Source organism: Macaca thibetana, chromosome 14, assembly GCF_024542745.1.
Source record: "Macaca thibetana thibetana isolate TM-01 chromosome 14, ASM2454274v1, whole genome shotgun sequence".
In the NCBI taxonomy this organism is placed as follows: Eukaryota; Metazoa; Chordata; class Mammalia; order Primates; family Cercopithecidae; genus Macaca; species Macaca thibetana.
In genome coordinates, this window is record NC_065591.1 from 16,654,890 (window position 1) to 16,674,223 (window position 19,334).

The window sequence follows — 19,334 nt, forward strand, 5'->3', positions numbered from 1 at the left end:
GGGGAAGTAAGTTTTAAGCAACTAAATTAATTATAAAATGTTTATTAGTCTCAGGGTTGATTTTGTCTTTCTGCTCTCACTTTTATTTCATAAAATTTTTAAAAGCACATGAAAATAACAAAACATATTGCACAAATACTTCATGTAGATGAATTAGGTGACACTGCGAAACCAGAATAAATAAAGCCTGCATCACTTTTTTGGTAATGCTTCAAAATGTCTATTAGCTGGTAAGCACTTAGTTAACGTAGTAAATTATCCCCAGGGCACTAGCCAATACCTGAACCATAGAATTGTAGGGTTTATAAAAGGTTAATGTAACATAGTTCATGGCATAGCATAAAATTTTGGTTATTAAATGATGAAAATACACTGAATATATAGTATAATTATTATGCAAGCTATAGGTACATGTACAAATAGGAATTAAGTGCACAAAAGAAAATAGAAAAAAATTATACTGTTGGCAAAATGTTAACAGTTTAGAATTACTTTCATTTTCTTTTTTTGAATTTTGTTATGTTCTGATTCTTCTTAATAGGTTTTACTTCTATGATAGTATCATACATTTGAATATACAAAAATTTAATTGTAAAAAATGTATTATCCCATCTTTGGTGTCAGTCATAGAATAATTATTTTTCTGGAAATGGCTTCTCCACCACCCCAGTAAAATATTGAGAACATCACAAGAAAAAACCAATCCAGAATTTCCTTCATTCATGTGGCTTGTAAGGTAAAAAGGAAAACCTTTGCTCAAAAATCTATCATGGCTGCATTTATTCCCTGCACCTTTATCCTTGGAAACATACCAAGCAATTCTTCATTGGTAATTGGTCCACAGGGACTACCAAAAGGTGCATTATCATCAGCCCCTCATATATAAGGTACTCTAGAATTATCAGAGTGAGGGGCAAAGAATAATCTCCCTGTAGTCACAGTGGCTTCCAGTGTCCTTTTGACACACAACTTCCTGGTAATCTTTCCATTTGACCCAGGACCTCAACAAAATTTCTAGGTTGGTGTTTTGACACAGAATAAAACAAAATGAATGCACAAACATGTAAAAACAATTTATCTCAAGGAAAACAAATATTAGAGAAAATTTTATCTCCTTAAATGCTTTTCATGTTTTATTTATAAGAAAAATTTGAAGTTGACAAATTTCTAGACAGATAATACAAGAAGAAAGCTTTTTCACCAACTTTGGCTCAGACACAGTAAGTATTATTCTCAAAATTGGAAGATTTTATTCCAGATTAAATTAATTTGGGACTTTATCATAATAATATACATATACATATCATTTAGTCCTTACCCTAAGTAATGTCGGGGTTTGTGAAAACAAATGTAGAGTTGACGAAATGAGTCTACAAGCAAAGTACATATTTTGATCATATAATTTTTGGAAGCAATTTGATTTTAATTGGTTAAGTTACTAAAACATCATATTTTTTATAAATGAATACATATATGGTCTATAATTTTAATGTATCCTACTAAAATCTTTAAGGGTGGAGTTTATTTAAAATTACTATTAAATGATATTAGAAACAAAGGGGCAGGAAATAATCTATTAAAAACTGTTTCCTCTCATTTTTTATTACATGTCTAGCTCTTTCTCAAGTTTTCTGAAATTATTTATAAACAGGAGTATGGTATTATAAGCCTTCTCTCTGAAGTCAACATATGTTGGCAGAATCAGTGTCAACATTTAATTGTTCTGACTTTGGATAAGTTACTCAAACCTTCCATATCTTTTTTTTCTCATCTAAAATATGTGGATAATAGTATCTATGGCATAATTTCACGTGGATTAAATGTGTTAATAAAGGAAGGCATTCAGAACAAGGTCAGGTTCATTCTAATTATGCAATATGTTACATTTTATTATATCACATCTAAATGTTAATTTACACTTATCTACATTGGCGATATAATTCTGTTTTTAGGTCACATTGTATAAATTTATTCATAATTTATAGAAACACTAAACTAATTAAACGCTAGGTTATTATATAAACAGAAACCTTTTGAAGTCATTCCTGTTAAGTATCAACTTTGATTTCTCAGCAGTTTAAAGCAATTGAACATGATGGGTAGAAGAAATAACATAAATGTGCCTGACTTCATCCTTACGGGACTGTCAGATTCTGAAGAGGTCAGGATAGCTCTCTTTATGCTATTTCTCCTGATATACCTAATTACCATGCTGGGGAATTTGGGGATGATATTGGTAATCCACCTGGACCTCCAACTTCACACTCCCATGTATTTTTTCCTCACTCACCTGTCATTTATTGACCTCAGTTACTCAACTGTCATCACACCTAAAACCTTAGCAAACTTACTGACTTCCAACTATATTTCCTTCATGGGCTGCTTTGCCCAGATGTTCTTTTTTGTCTTCTTGGGAGCTGCTGAATGTTTTCTTCTCTCCTCAATGGCCTATGATCGCTATGTAGCTATCTGCAGTCCTCTACACTACCCAGTTATTATGTCCAAAAGGCTCTGCCGCGCTCTCCTCACTGGGCCCTATGTGATTGGCTTTATGGATTCCTTTGTCAACGTGATTTGGATGAGCAGATTGCATTTCTGCGACTCAAATGTAGTTCATCACTTTTTCTGTGACACATCCCCAATTTTAGCTCTGTCCTGCACGGACACATACGACATTGAAATCATGATATGCATTTTAGCTGGTTCCACCCTGATGGTCTCCCTTATCACGATGTCTGCATCCTATGTGTGCATTCTCTCTACCATCCTGAAAATTAATTCCACTTCAGGAAAGCAGAAAGCTTTCTCTACTTGCACCTCTCATCTCTTGGGAGTCACCATCTTTTATGGCACTATGATTTTTACTTATTTAAAACCAAGAAAGTCTTATTCCTTGGGAAGGGATCAGGTGGCTTCTGTGTTTTATACTATTGTGATTCCCATGCTGAACCCACTCATTTATAGTCTTAGAAACAAAGAAGTGAAAAATGCTGTCATTAGAGTCATGCAGAGAAGACAGGACTCTGGGTAATTAAAATAGCAGGAATGCTGAACATTTAAACTCATCTTTTCTTTCTTTTCTATTCGGTATTTCCTTAGTCTTTCTATAAAAACAATTGAATCCTTTAATTTGTTTGCATTTTTGTTGTGCTAACCTTTGCTTGACTAAGCATCTTGAACATTTCAAGGTGTATGTTTTCAGAAATCCAAATTGCAATTAGAAATCATAGTATGTGTTGGCCGGGTGCGATGGCTCATGCTTGTAATCCCAGCACTCTGGGAGGCCGAGGCGGGCGGATCACCTGAGGTCAGAAGTTCAAGACCAGTCTGGCCACGGTGAAAAGGCTGTCTCTAGTAGCAATACAAAAAATTAGCTGGGCCTGGTGGTGCGTGCCTGTAATCCCAGCTACTTGGGAGGCTGAGGTAGGAGAATCGCTTGTATCCAGGAGGCAGAGCTGAGATGGCGCCATTGCACCCCAGCCTGGGCAACAAGAGCGAAACTGTCTCAAAAAAAAAAAAAAAAAAAAAAAAAGAAGGAAATCATAATATGTGTGTCATATTTACAGTCTAAATATATGTTTTTAAAAGCAACTAATGTGGAAAATAAGAAAATATGGTTGTCCTTTAAAATTATGTTATACAGATTCCTATGCATACTTCAATTGTAGGTAAATTTATGGAAAAGAACGATTTGGGGTACAATTATAACAGTTTCAAAAGTTATTTCATTTAGTATATCAGTAAGAATTATAACAGAATCTTTAGGAGTACTATTTTGAAATAAAGTTTTCCAAGAGTTAGATTCTAAATATGCTACATTTTCAGCTGTATAACCCAAAATATGTTACCTACAATTTAAAACTCTCTTTCCTTAAGTGCACAAGATAAATAATAACTCCAAATTTGATCAGAGGGTAGTTGTAAAGTATTTAAGGTGACAATAATCAAGGCTGCTCATTATGATTAGAAGACTTGCATTCTAGCACAATGCTTTTTGTGAAGGATATTCACTTGTGTTTTACTAATTACTTTTGGTTAATTTAATTGACACAAGCAACTAAAAAGGAAATAAAAATAATATCAGCAATTCACAATTTGGAGTTTAGGAAGTAAAATATTTCAGTAGAATTAATTATAATAAAATAGCATATATTATGTTAGAGAATAAAAAATATTGTAAGGTATTATGGAAAATAGAAACCCTCAAAATACTGAGTTTTGGCTGTTTTGCTTATGGCGTAGCCATTCTTTAGTTTCTTTATTTTTCTAATAAACTTGCTTTCAGTTTAAGAAAAACAAATACCGAGTTTTGTGCATGTTCTTCTAGATCAATAGTTTTGATTCAATGTGTCCTGCACGGACACATATGACATTGAATATATAAACTAAATTTCTGTCACTTTCTGTGTACTGATTTTCAGCTTTCGGTATCCATTTACAAGTTTAACATTGGATAATCTCTTTGTCATGACAACTCTAATATAAATTTTTTCTTGGTACATAGGCAAAATCAAGACTCATTTCACAATGCTTTGGACTTGAAATATTAACTTACCATGTTACAAATCTACATGCAGTGATATTCTTTTGCGTGCTAAACATTTGAAAACTTGACTTCTGCACTGTGTCAAACTGTTTCTTTGTTCAAATTGTGTGTGTGTGTGTGTGTGTGTGTGTGTGTGTGTGTGTGTGTGTGTGTTTGACGGAGTTTCGCTCTTGTTGCCCAGACTGGAGTGCAGTGGTGCCTTCTGGGCTCACCGCAACCTCCGCCTCCCGGGTTCAAGTGACTCTCCTGCCTCATCCTCTCGAGTAACTGGGATTACAGGTATGCGCCACCATGCCTGGCTAATTTTTCATGTGTTTTTAGTAGCGACGGGATTTCTCCATCTTGGTCAGGCTGGTCTGGAGCTCCCGACCTCAGCAGGTGATCTGCTGTCTCGGCCTCCCAAAGTGCTGGGATTACAGGCATGAGCCACCGTGCCCAGCCAAAATTCTGTGTGTTTCAAGATATCATTGCCTTGCTCCTGATGTCTACAGGTTTGTTTTAGTTTTAAAAATTAAATCCTTGAATTAAATGCTTTATTCATTGATTTTACATTTCTTAATACAGAAAAGTTGTAAAGCAAAGAGTTGATGATGAATTCAGATGTTGTGACATCTTGTAAACTTTAGTCAGAGTGATAAAATGTCTTTTATTTTTAAATTTTTATTTTACATAGTCTGGAATCACAATATTCTTTTTCTGTGCTGTTTAAAGGTTATTTTAGAAGCTATTTTCCATTTTCCAAGTTACTTGACTTTTTTATTTAAATTTTCGTAACAACTACTAGATAGTTTTCATTCAAGCAATGTTTTTTTTTACCTTTTGAAATTTGTTTTCTTTGTAAAATTGTATTTGATTTTTTAAGTGCTTTATGAATGTTTAAAATAGAATGTAACCTCCATTTTAAGAGTTAATATTTTAATATTTTTTCAGTAATTCAAACTGTCAACTAATTTATTCAGATCTTTTAAATATATATTATTGCCTCTACTTGCTTAATTTATTTCAAAACTTTGCCTTATCAAGTATTAATGCTATATAAAATTATTATGATTTAATTTTTGCTTTGATATCCACGTTGTCCAGAATATATATTTATAGGTTCCCATATTTGTTTTCATTTGCAATTAGAAACAAGTATGTAGTAGGGATTTATTGTTTAATAATATGTTTTTTGGCTCATTCTCATCTTATAAATGCATGATATAATTTCACATATTTAAGGCTCTTTCCATGTTTCTAGTCATTTTTATAAGCTATGGTTTTATCTTGTTTTCATTTATGTCTACTTCTATGATTTAGAAAATGAATCCTGTTAATTTGAGTTACAAAGATGGCCAACCGAATCTATCACTTTGTAGACAACACGTGTGCTGAGAAATTGCTTAAATTCTAATTTAATTAGGACTACCCTATCTGTTTTGTTTAATTTAAGAGAGCTAAATAATTAAACATGAGGCCAAAGTACATAAGAAAGTGGCAGTCTTTTATTGCAAATATGCACACACACTCGGGCGAGGTTCTCTGGTCCTCAGGTGTGGGGGGCCAGGGAAGTTGCGCCGGAGCTCTCGGGTGAGGTTCTTATTACTCTTGACCTGACAGGTCACCCCTTTCTTTCAGGTCTTGTCATTCCAACTGAAGAGACACCATTTGACATTCTAGGGATGGCTCCATGCAAACATTTAAAACTTTTGAGATAATACACTGCACCAGGGAAACTACTATTATCAGGAGGATAATACCAAGAGTTTGGAGTATGCTCTTTACCCAGGGTCCCCCTAAACCAAACCATCTAAAATCAAAAAGATGAAAGAATGAGCTAAAAAGTCTACTCGCTTTACTAAGCAGTCTCTTTGTTAATCACCTCTTTAAAACCTGATGTGATATATTTCTCCATAGGCCACAGGTGCCAGCAGCTACACAGATACTTCTCTGTTTAGCCAGTAAGTAATGCAGAGCAATTCTATTATTTAGCGTTAATTTTACAAGAGAATTTAAAGTCTGTTGTATAATCATCACCTATACAATAGAATCTGCTGTGGAGCCTATCATGAGGGATACTTTTCTAATCATTACCTCTTTTACTTAAAACCATGGAAAAAGAGGACCTAACAAATGATACCATTCTAGTAAAGGGCTTACTTTTAATGTTCTCTTTAACCTATGAGGGTAGGTTAAAAACAGTGAACCAATGTTCTGTTTCTGACTGATTATGAGACAACATATGTACCACTGAAATGTCTCATCTACCTTGGACCTTCATTTTCCATCTATCAAGATAACAGGTTATTCATGTATAAGGCTGGCTTCAAAATCCTTTACAAATAAAAGTATACCCCATGAATGTACACAACAGACCCCCATTTCACTTCTATTGTTCATAGAGACTTAAGCAAGGAAAAAAAAATTCGAAGATAGGAGTCTCATGATAGTAGAGAAATCTTGATCTGTGATCTTTGGGGAAAAGCTGTTCACATCAAGGATGCTATCTTCTGTGGAGAATCATCCCTGGTTACCTTTACCTTAAGGGTTCCAAAGGGGAATGTACAATTTCAGTAGCGTAGAGGGAGCCTTCTGAGTTGTGAGATTTTGAACCCAAGGTTCAAGGTATTGAAGTTTTGCTACAGTGTGGATGGCAAGGGCAGTCTCTCTGTGATGTTCTCAAAAGATCCAGTCTTTGGGTTCTAGATTGTAAAGGGGTTGATTGTCCTCAGTCAGCAACCTATAAAAAAGCTTTCTTTACCTGGTAAACATATACTATAGCATAATAATCTGCAGTTATAACATCAGCCCTCTTGCATGAGAAAGCTTTTATACAACCAAAACCCATGCATTGAAAATGATAATTGCATGAAGTCCCTCTATAAATGTTTGAATGGTCCATCAGGTAGTGAAATGTACCTGAAGCTTTGATTGTTTTCCTAGGAATATGAAATATTCTTATATTTGACAAACCAAATACTGGTCATAAACTATTTCAGCAATTTAGAAGTCACCACACCAATATGTATTTAATTGGATCATTTTATCTTTTGCATGATGAGTCACAGAATGCAGAACTCTTAACAACAAAAGCTTTAGGGACTCAGGAAGGACAAGGCAGCTGTCCTGGTTCTCCACAAATCCATGCTTGACATTGAACTTATGTCCTCCTAAATATCAGTTGTTTCTCTAATTTATGTGCATATCACTGATAATTGATGGGTTATCATAGGTAACTTGACTCAGACCATGGAGTTCATTCAAATTGTACATCTAAACAATTTTAGTAATGGCTGATGTAGCATAAAAATCTGGCAAAGTGTTTTCTTGCTATTCGATTATTCTTTGTTCTACTCAGATTAGTAGTTTTATGAACCAGTCAGTCCTTTCGTTAAAGTTGAGGAAATTCTCACCCAGTACAAATGATATGATTCTAAAGTTGTCAGAAAGCTGTGTTTATTTGAGAGTGAGTGCTTTTCAGGGTCCTTTCTATCCTTTCATGAACCTCCTAAAAGATACCATATTCTAGGATTTTGTGTGCTTGTGAGGTTTTCAGAAACTGCATCAGAATTAAGTAATTAATTGTGGAAATGACTTTAAATAGTCATAGTAACAGACAACTGACAAAAAAATTTGGTTACCCTCTGTGTTCTACAGTAGCTTAACATAATAACCATAATTATGACTGATAGCATATACTAAGACATTCAAATTTTAGAAATTTCATCCATCAATACACGTAAAATTCCATTGGTTTGATGTGGAAGGGTGGGACAACTTGAAGCAGGAGGTGGGGAGGGGTGGGACTTCCAGGTCATTGGTAGATTTAAATAGGTTCTGATTGGCAATTGGTTGAAAGAGTTGTTTTCTGTAGAAAGAAATGTCTGGATTAAGATAAGGGTTTGTGCAGACCAAGGTTTTATCATGGAGATGAAGCCTCCAAGTAGCAAGCTTAGAATAGATTGTAAATGTTTCTCATGAGACTTACGGTCTGTGTTGATGTTAACACCAGAGGATTATAATGAGACACATCAAACCCTACTTCCAGTCATGGCCTAATCTGGTCTTTCATGTTAAATTTTAGAGTGCCCTGCCCTAGGAGGGAGTCCATTCAGATAGTTGTGGGGAAGGGTGGGGGGTGGGGGCTTTGAATTTTATCTTTGGTTTACAATGCCAATAGCAATCAATCCGAAAAAGAAATTTAAAAATCTACAATATCCATAAATAAAGTTAAATACCTAGGAAATAACCAAAGAAGTGAAAGATCTGTACCATAAAAACTATAAAATGTTGATGAAAAAAATTGAATAGGACACATAAAATGAACATGGAAAGAAAAATGAATATCATTAAAATGGGCTACCAAAAGCAATCTACAGATTCAATGCAATTACTATCAAAATACAAATGACATTCTTCACAAAAATAAAGAAGAATCTTAAAATTTATATGAAAACACAAAAGACCCAGAATAGCCAAATCTTAACATAAACAAAGAGAAAAAAAAATGGAGGAATAACATTTTCTGACTTCAGATTATATTATGAAACTATGATAACAAAAATACCATGTTACTGTATAAAAACAGACAAATCAATGGAACTGAATACAAATCCATACATCTATCGTAAACTCATTTTCAACAAAGGTGCCAAGAAAATACACTGGGGAAAGGAAAGCCTCTTCAATAAATGGTGCTGGGAAAACTTACTTTAGCACCCATTATAGTTATGTAGGAATATAGAAAGCCATAGAATCCAGAGGGCATCATTTTTAACATAGCCAGTGAAAATCAAGTTATACAAAAACTAAAAACAGCAATATTTGCACATCAACGAATATTTAATGCAGGTTATTTTAAATGTAGTCATAGTCATAGGCTATGAACGCATGCCACATTTTATACATGTGGCATGATACAATATATTGATATTTCTAAAATGGTGCATTAGTAGACTGATTGCTTTATTTGAAAATATTCTAGAAGTTACAAGCACTGTTAAAGAAACAAATTTTGTTTACTTTCTGACCATAGAGGTGTGGACTGACACCCAATATTGTTTACAACTTTACTCAATTTTAAAACTGTAACTTATGTAACTTATGTGTGAACCAGTTTCTCACAAGCGGTCTTTTGATTGCCTCCTTTACATCTTTGTTCCTCAAACTGTAGATGATGGGATTTAGCATGGGAATCACAATGGTGTAAAATATTGACACTATCATGTCATGGTCTGAAGTGTAGCTGGAACTTGGTCTCACATACATGAAGAAGATTGTCCCATGATAAATTGTCACTCCAGTTAGGTGAGCTCCATATGTGGAGAAGACTTTTCTCCTCCCTTCAGCAGAATGCATCTTCAGAATGGCCAGAAGAATGAAACCATAGGAGATCAGGACAATCAGGATAGTGACTATCTCAATAGAGCCCACAAAGTAGAAGAGTAGAAGCTGGTTTACGTGAGTGTCAGAACAAGAAATAGCAAGGAGAGGAGGAATATTACAAAAGACGTGCCTAATTTCATTGGAGCCACAGAAGGACAGGCTAAATGTAGCCACTGTATGGATAGTAGCATGTAAAATGCCAGCAATGTAGGAAGCAGTGATGAGTGGCACGTAGACTCCGGGTGACATGTTCACTGAATACAGGAGAGGGTTGTAGATGGCTACGTAGCGATCATAAGCCATTGCAGCCAAGAGAAAACATTCTGTGGTTCCAAAAGTACAAGCAAGAAACATCTGTGTTGCACATCCAAGAAATGAAATGGATTTATTTTTTGCCAGGAAATTGACCAACGTTTTTGGAGTGACAACTGTAGAATAGCAGGCATCCGAGAATGATAAAACACCAATAAAATAGTACATTGGGTTGTGAAGCCGGAAATCCCCAATGACCAGTACAACTAGCCCTAAATTGCCTATTAGAGTGAAAAAGATAGATTGCTAAAAATAATAAAAATAGGAAGACTTGCACATCAAATTCTTCTGTGAAGCTCACTAATATAAACATGGTGACTTCAGTAAAATTGTTTAATAGAAACTTGTGTATTGGGAGCTGTTCTTAAACTGGAAGATAATTGAAGCATATTCTCTTGGGCATATCTCCTGTGAGTTTCATCAGCATTCAAGTAAGTGGATATAAACAATCTATATGAACTATATTCATTAAGAAATCAAACCTGCATTTGCTGTTCCACAGGTGAGAGAAATTTTCAGATCATTAGGAGATGATTTTAGTAGCTAGAATCTAAGAAAACAAGATCAAATATGTTATTTTGTACTGAACATTTTAGCTACTAAGCAGACTGTAGAAAACATTAATTCTTGACCATTGTATAGGTGAATAATTTGTATTCGTACACATCTGATTTGTGCAAAGTTCTTGCCAAGAATTGAAAACAGATCAGTTTGAAGTATGAACAATCAGGAATTAACCAAGAAAGGGCAAGAACATATTTATCTTATTCAACTAATGAGCACTTATATTTTGATATAACAAGAAAAACAATAAAAAATGATCTTAAGTTTATTTTTGCTAGCCGTGGTATCTAGAAGTCACTTAGGATTGCTACTTATTTCTATCGTTTCTCTAGCTTCAATGGTTAAAAATTCCAAATACTTCGAGAATCATGTTTTGTTTTATTTCACTGGGGATGGTGGGTGGGGGTGGAATGTAACTTCCAGAATGTATGCAAGGTCTAATAGAAAGCAGTAAATCAGTGAAAAGTGCATGCATTATTTGGGTGACAGGAGGTTTAATCTTGCCTCTGGCACTTGATAGCTGTGAGATTTCCTGCAAAGTTGCAATAAAACAATGTGCACAAGTCTATTTCTATAGCAAGAGCTCAATAAATGCCTATTTATCTCCTTGTTTGCAAATTTAGTGTTTCAATGTCAAACTCAAGATATCTGGAGATTTATATCTTCTACTAAATTTGTATTTATAGATGTGGCTTTATATTTTCAAAGCTGATCCTATATTATTAGTTTCTTCGAGAAACATAGTCATTTACTCTTTATAACTCAATCTTTTCAATATATGCTAATATTGACCTAGGCTAAACCAGGAAAACTCATCTTTTGGCATCTAGTAAAAATGCTGGTTTAAAGACAAATTTAGCTGAAGTGCTTAACATCATAGCTTTTCTCTATTTCATTTATTTAAAGCAATATTAAGCCCACTATGATGTAGCAAATAGTATTGTGGTAGTATAATTGTGGTAATTTTGGGTATTAACAGATCACATAATTTCTGAAACGTCTTTACTTAAAAAAATAGTTCAAAGTCATAAAGAGTAGACAGAAGAAAATCACAATCAAGATACTAAATTTAGAATATTTAAAGTTAATCCTGATAGAATACTGGAGTACATATTAATAATTTGAAAAAAATAAAGGATCTGGTTCAAGACCCTTGTCACGTATTTTTCAATGATTTATAATATTTGTGACCTAATTTTTACTGGTATTTAAAATGTATATATGATGACAAAAATTCAATTATGTTGTAATATTAAATATAGCAAATTGATATATTAGAGGAAGTTGCTTCATATATTTATTTTTTGAACAATTATTTAGCCTGCCTATCTGCACATCATTGTGCTGTGTGGTCATTCAAATATATTGATATTTTGAAGAGGAAAAACCTTCATAGAGAAGGCCTAACATCATACATGGCTCCAATCTGTGGAACTGGAATAAAGCAGATTGCACTCCATCATTTGGGTGAGCTTCATCCAATCGATTGATTGGCACAAAATGACCACCCTCTCACAAAGAAAAGGGTATTCTTCAAAAGACTGTCTCAGACATTATCAACCACATTGACTCTTCCTGGTTCTATGGAAGGCTGCTTATGGACTCAGACTGAAACAGTAGCCTTTCTGGGTCTCCTGCCTGCCAACTCAACCTACAAATGTTGGACTTGCTAACCTTTAAAACTAGTAGCTCTGGAATTTCTGCAATTGGCTGTCTAATATGATTAGTTTTAAAGACACGAATGAGGCTGGATGTGGTGGCTCATGCCCATAATCCCATCACTTTGGGAGGCCAGGGTGAGAGGATCACTTGAGTCCAGGAGTTCAAGACTAACCTATGCAATATATTGAGAACCCATCTCTACAGAAAGAAAAAAAACCCAGCATGGTGGCAAATGCCTATGTTCCCACCTACTTAAGAGGGCCGAGATGGGAGGATCACTTGAGCCTAGAAGGTTTAGGCTGCAGTGAGCAATGACCATGCCATCAGCATCCTATAGGTGAGGGACAAAATGTAAACTATGTAGAGGTATGCTATACTCTAAAAGAAGTATTTGAGTTTCATAATATATACAGGCTGAAATTCAGAGAATATGTTTGGAAATGGATATTAAGGACGTAAGATAATGATGAAAGGAATATAATACTGGATCAGACCAAATTTTTTGATACAAGTCCAGTAAGCAGAGATACTACATTTAATGTTGCAGCTCAAAGAGTGAGAAAAGACTCTAACACATTTGTTGTTTGGCTAAAATATGGACCAAAAGGTGGCCCACAGCGAGTTAAACGTGCAGTCCCTGCTTTTATGTTTCTGTAGAAACATGGATGTAAAGGGTTAAAGATATTGAAAAGTTGAAGTGAATTTGCCTGTTAAGATCTACTAACCCAAACTGGGAAAGTCCAAAAGATACATTCCTCACCAAAATAACCTTTGGTTCATTGAATAATTTCCATACTGATTTCCGTATACGTTGAACTAATTTACATTCTCACCAGTGGTGTATAAGCAATCCCTTTCACCACATCCACGCCAACACCTATTGTTTTTTGACTTTTTAATAATGGCCATTCTGTCTGGGGTAAGGTGATCTCTCATGGGGGTTTCAATTTGCATTTATCAGATAATTAGCGATGTTAAGCAGTTTTTCATATGTATGTTGGCCATTTGTATATCTTCTTTTGAGAAATGTCTCTTCATGTCATTTGCCTACTTTTTGAAAGGATTATTATTATTATTTTTGCTGATTTGAATTCCTTGTAGATTTTGGATATTAGTCCTTTGTTGGATGCATAGTTTGCAAATATTTTCTCCCAATCTGTGGGTTGTCTGTTTACTCTGTTGATTGTTTCTTTTGCTGTGCAGAATCATTTTAGTTTAATTAGGTCCTATTTATTTTTGTTTTTGTTGCATTTGATTTGGGGATCCCAATTATAAAGTCTTTGCCTAGGCCAATGCCCAAAAGAGATTTTTGTAGGTGTTCTTCTAAAAGTTTTATGGTTTCAGGTATTAGATTTAAATCTTTCATCTATCTTAAGTTGATTTTTGTATATGGTGAGAGATAGAAATCCAGTTTCATTCTTTCACATGTGGAATGAAAAGAATTTTCCCAGCACCATTTATTAAATGGGGTGTCTTGTGCCCACTTTATGTTTTTGTACGCTTTCTCAAAGGTCAGTTGGTTTTAAGTACTTGTCTTTATTTCTGGGATTTCTGTATTCCATCTGTCTATGTATCTACTTTTATACCAGTACATGCTTTTTTTGTTAACTGTAGCTTTGGTTGTAAGTGTTTGTCTTTATTTCTGGGTTCTCTGTGTTCCGTCTGTCTATGTATCTATTCTTACACTAGTACATGCTTTTTTTGTTACTATAGCCTTGGTTGTAAGTATTTGCCTTTATTTCTGGGTTCTCTGTGTTCCAACTGCCTATGTATCCATTCTTATACTAGTACATGCTTTTTCTGTTATTATAGCGTTGGTTGTAAGTATTTGCCTTTATTTCTGGGTTCTGTGTGTTCCATCTGTCTATGTGTCCATTCTTATACCAGTACACGCTTTTCTTGTTATTATAGCCTTGTAGTATAATATTAAGTTCAGTGATGTGATGCCTTCAGATTAGTTCTTTCTGCTCAGGATTGCTCTGGCTAGCTGGGTTGTTTTTAGGTTCCATATGAATTTCGGGATTGTTTTTCCTAATTCTGTGAAAAATAAAGTTGGCATTTTGACAGAAATTGCATTGAATCTGTATATTGCTTTGGGCAGTATTGATGGTAAGGGCAGTCCATCTGGAGTAGCCACTGCGAAGACACCGGCGGCAGCCAGGGAGGGAGCCAGGACTTTGTGCTCCACAGAGCCAGAGTGGGCCAGGAACAGGCAGGAGCCCTACCCACTACCAAATTGGCTGGGTGGGAGCCCTGTATTCCCAGGCACAGCTGCAGCCACTAAGCTGTGGCTCCAGACCTGGGCATCCCTGTGCTTGGATGCCCAGGAGACCCCCTGCCCCCACAGGCTTTAAAGTGCCTGCTTTTGCTCCCTGCCTTGCCCCACTCCTTGCTCCCACTCCAGGGCATAGCAAAGTTGTGGTCGAGCCTGGGCACTATTGCAACCCATCTAGGTTTGTGCACACTCAAGGCAGCACTAGCACACCAGCCCCCTGCTGCCTTGGCATCCTCTGGACTTTGGGCACCAATGAGCATGGGAGGGAGGCTGTGGGTTGTGCCGAGGGTGGCTTGCCATGGGCTTGCAGGCACCCCTTGGCACAAACAGCCTGGGTGCCTTAGATGGCGAGAGACAGACAAATTCCTGGGCAGAAAGAGGCAGTTCTCCACTCACCTTCAAGCCAGGGATAGCCTGAAGCCTAGGGGCCTGGGCTGCCAGTTCTGGGTGGAGTCTATGACCTGGAGTGAGAACTTACGTTGCTTTTTCTGGGCCCTTCCATGGCCGCCCATGGGCCAATCAGCATGCACTCTCTTCTTTCTGAGCCCATGAAAACCCCAGACTCAACCAGACTTGGACCGAAATCCAACTACCAGCTTCAGGAAGAAGCTACCAACTTCAGGTCTCCTTGTCTCATTAGGATGACTTACCTATGTAAAGGAGCTACCCACTGTGGCTCTCCTCTCCACTGAGAGCTGGACACTCATCAGGATTATCTGCCTGCAGAAAGAAGCTACCCACTGCAGGTCTCCTTAGAGCTGTTCTGTTGCTCAATTAAGCTCTTCTCTGCCTCCTTGTTCACTCCCCAGTTGTCAATGTGCCTCATTCTTCCTGGATGTGGGACAAGAACTCGGGACCACCAAATGATGAGACTGAAAGAGCTGTAACACAAACAGGACTGAAACATGCTCCCCTGCTACATTGTGGGCAATGATTTGGAGAGAGGAGCTGCAGCCCTTTGGGCAGCCCAGACCTAGTGACTCCCCAGGCCGGGGCTATAACGTCCTCTTTGGGGTTCCATGGTTTCTGACATCTCCAAGCTTTCAGACACTACCACACGCCCCCTGTTCAGATGCAGGTACCCACAGTGGAAGCTGCTCATGGTACATCTGATCCAGCCACAGCCTCGCACAGAGCCGGGAGCTGTGCTTGCACCTGGACCTGCCTGCCCAGCTGCAGCAGCCAGTGTGCCTGGCTGTGTGTAGTGGCTGGATCTCATTCTCGCTTGTTCATATACCCCTTGCCACTCTGTGTCTGGCCCTCCCTTGGCAGGTGTGGGTCCTGGGCCAGGAGCTCAGGCTGAGGGCAGACTGCCAGGCAGAGCTGATAAAATGAGTCCAGTGGGTGTGAGCAATACTCAGGCATAAGGCCACAGAGATTTCAGGCTGATAAAGCAACACCCCAAGTATCCTGTGACAGTGTGGTCAGTTTCACGATATTGACCCTTCCCATACATGAGCAGATTTAAATAAAACTCTAGATTTTTTAGGATTGAATTGCTTTTGGAATGAGTTAAGATTTCAGGGTGCTATTCGGATGGAACAAATGTATTTTTTTATGTGAGAAGGACATGCATTTTAGAGTCCTGGGGCAAAATGTTATATTTTAAATGTGTCTCTTCCAAAATTCAGGTGTTGCCAATATGGTAGTATTAGGAAGTGAGACCTTTAAGAGGTGATTAGGCTGTAAGGGCTCCTTCTTTGTTAATGAAATTAAGGCTTATTAAAAGTCTTCGTTCAGTATTTGGCAAGCTTGCTCCCTTTCCTGTCCACCTTCTACCATGTGAAGATGCAGCAAGAAGGGTCTCACCAAACAGTAAATGCTGCCACCTTAATTTTGGACTTCTCGGTCTCCAGAAATGTGGGGAAATTTTTTTTTTTCCTTTAAAAATCACCCAGTCTCAGGTATTCTGTTTGAGAAGCAAAAAATGGACTAAGTGAGTAGAATGCATTGGATTTCCATCACATTGTTTAAATATTGTCCACTTTAAAGCATGGTGCTCGAAGTATGGAATATCAAGGGAAAAAAGTAAACATCATCTAAGGACTTTTCATTCTCTTCTAGGGGAGAGGGTGAGAGCAGTTTTAATTTTGTTAAGAATGGAAATATCATGTTAGGTAGAAGTTTGATCTTATTTTTGTTTTCATTTGGAGATCAGGTATGCTTTAAGGGAATGCATATGACTTCCAGGTTGACAAGGGGTACATGTGTATTGATTAATTTTAATGTGTCAACTTAAATGGGCTATGATGTGCTTACATTTGGTCAGACATTAATGTGTGTGTTACTCTAAGGATGTTTTGGGAGAGATTAACATAGAAATTGGTGGCATTTGAGGAATGCCTATTGACCTCCATAATGTGGGTTGGCCTTACTCAATTAGATGAAGGTTTGCATAGAGCAAAAAGACTCACCTCTCCAGAGCAAGAGCTAATCCTCCAGCAGACTGTCTTCAGATCTTGCCTACATCACCAGCTCTTCCTGGTTCGACAGCAGTTTGCTCATGGGTTCCGACTAGATTATCAGTAATCCTGGATCTGCAGCCTGATAACTCAACCTGCAGAATTTGGAACTGCCAGCTTCCCAGAATCACATGAGCCAGTTCCTTGTAATGAATCCTTCACCCTCCTCCTCCCCCATACATCCTGTTGGTTCTGTTTCTCTGGAGAACCCTGACTAACACACGTCCTTCCTTGGGTCTTCTGAGTATTTTGTGCCTGTGATTTTATGTTTTCTTATTTTTAGGAAATTCTTGACCATTTTGTCTTCAAATGTTTATTCTGACCCATTCTCCCTTGATTCTTGTTCTGAAACACTAACTGTATGTATATTAGATTGTTTGATGTTGTCCTACAGTTTTTTTTTGATAATTTTTAGTTCCGTATTTTTTCTTTAACTTTTTCTCTCTGGTTAATTTATGTTGCTTTATCTTCAAGTTCACTAATACTTTTCTCAAGTTACTGAATCTGATAAGCTTGTGAAAGAAATTCTTTGTCTTAGATATTGTGACTGTGAGCATGAGTTTTTATTTATATTTTCCATCTCTGATATTTCTCACATATTCATGCATGGTGTTTACCCTCTCCACTAAAGCATTTATTCCAGTAATTTTCACTGCTCTTTAGTCAAAGACAACCAGAAACAATGATATTTGAAGAAGTTAATTTAATTTTTTTATTATTATTATTATTTTTTGTACGTGCTTGGTGGGGGCCTGCAGAGAAGACTTGGGGAGTGAATGCAAACTCTTTTATTCTAAGACTTCCTGCTTTTCCCAATAGCTCACACTTGGCCTTTAACATTACTTAATTTTAAGCTGATTTCCTCTTTTATTTTTAAAATTATAAAGTTCTGGGATACATGCACAGAACGTACAGGTTTATTATGTAGGTATACATGTGCCATGGTGGTTTGCTGCACCCATCAACCCATCATCTACATTAGGTATTTCTCCTAATGCTGTCCCTGTTCTGGCACCCCATCCCCTGACAGGCCCTGGCGTGTGATAGTCCCCTCCCTGTATCCATGTTGAACTCCCACTTATGAGTGAGAACATGCAGTGTTTGGTTTTCTGTTCCTGTGTGTGTTTGCTGAGAATGATGTTTTCCAGCTTCATCCATGTTCCTGAAAAGGACATGAACTTATCCTCTTTTATGGCTGCATAGTATTCTGTGGTGTATGTGTGCTACATTTTCTTTATCCAGTCTATCATTGATGCGCATTTGGGTTGGTTCCAAGTCTTTGCTATTGTGAATAGTGCTGCAATAAACATTAGTGTGCATGTGTCTTTATACTAGAAAGGTTTATAATCATTTGGGTATATAGTCAGTAATTTCTTCCTGTCTGTCTGGTGAACAAACATTTCACACTCTCTGCCCGCGGTGAAAGAAAGATGCTCAGGCATCTCATCTATGTTTGAAGTAACTTGGTCTTCCTTGGTATTCAGATTTCTTGGATGTTTTCAACCTTGGTTCTCTGACAGACTCATGAAAGGGTATAATTTGGTAGATTACTTGGCTTTTTAAGTTGTTAGAATGAGAAGAATTTACTTTGCTGCTTTCCAAATTCTGTGTGGAAGCAGAGGTCCCATATATCATTTAAAATCCCACCCAATACTGTGGTTTCAAATGTTTCTTTTCTGGATAACTCTCCACTCACCACTGCAATATTCTTCTGGAGTTTTAGTTTTATGCATTAAAAACGTAATGGAACCTCCGAATCAGTTTACATATAACCGATCTTAACCACTGAACTTCTACAATATTCATCTTTCCGGTGTGTCCCCTTCCTTTCTATCTCCTTTCTTCTCCTTTTTCTGTCTCTGTCTCTTTTTTCTCTCTCTCACTTTTACTTTTTATCTTTGTCTTGTTTTATCATATAGGCTCAAAACTTGCAAATTCAAAAGGTCTCAGTAAATAAAATGAATTGTCAAATCCAGATGAAATTTCACTTCCAATAACTTTTATTTTTAATGAACTTTAAAATTTATAATTGACTAAAATAATTGTACATACTTATGTACGGAGTACACTGTGATGTTCCAATGCATGTATACATTGTAAAATGATCATATCAAGGTAGTTAGAATGTCACTTTAAAAATTTATCATTT

General features: G+C 36.7%; 2 protein-coding genes across 2 annotated transcripts; one reads left to right on the forward strand and one right to left on the reverse strand.

Annotated features, from left to right (window-relative positions):
- Positions 1-2,073: 2,073 nt before the first annotated feature.
- LOC126936142 (olfactory receptor 8H1) lies at positions 2,074-3,096 on the forward strand. The gene has a single exon (XM_050758594.1). The coding sequence runs from the start codon at positions 2,093-2,095 to the stop codon at positions 3,029-3,031; it is 939 nt and encodes a 312-aa protein (XP_050614551.1). The 5' UTR covers positions 2,074-2,092; the 3' UTR covers positions 3,032-3,096.
- A 6,318-nt stretch (positions 3,097-9,414) lies between these two features.
- On the reverse strand, positions 9,415-10,573 carry LOC126936182 (olfactory receptor 5T1). Its single transcript, XM_050758654.1, has one exon. The coding sequence runs from the start codon at positions 10,388-10,390 to the stop codon at positions 9,605-9,607; it is 786 nt and encodes a 261-aa protein (XP_050614611.1). The 5' UTR covers positions 10,391-10,573; the 3' UTR covers positions 9,415-9,604.
- Positions 10,574-19,334: the final 8,761 nt, after the last annotated feature.

Bases quoted from the DNA above. Each gene is read 5' to 3' on its own strand.
- LOC126936182 (XM_050758654.1), bottom strand. From the start codon at position 10,390: ATGTACTATTTTATTGGTGTTTTATCATTCTCGGATGCCTGCTATTCT.
- LOC126936142 (XM_050758594.1), top strand. From the start codon at position 2,093: ATGATGGGTAGAAGAAATAACATAAATGTGCCTGACTTCATCCTTACG.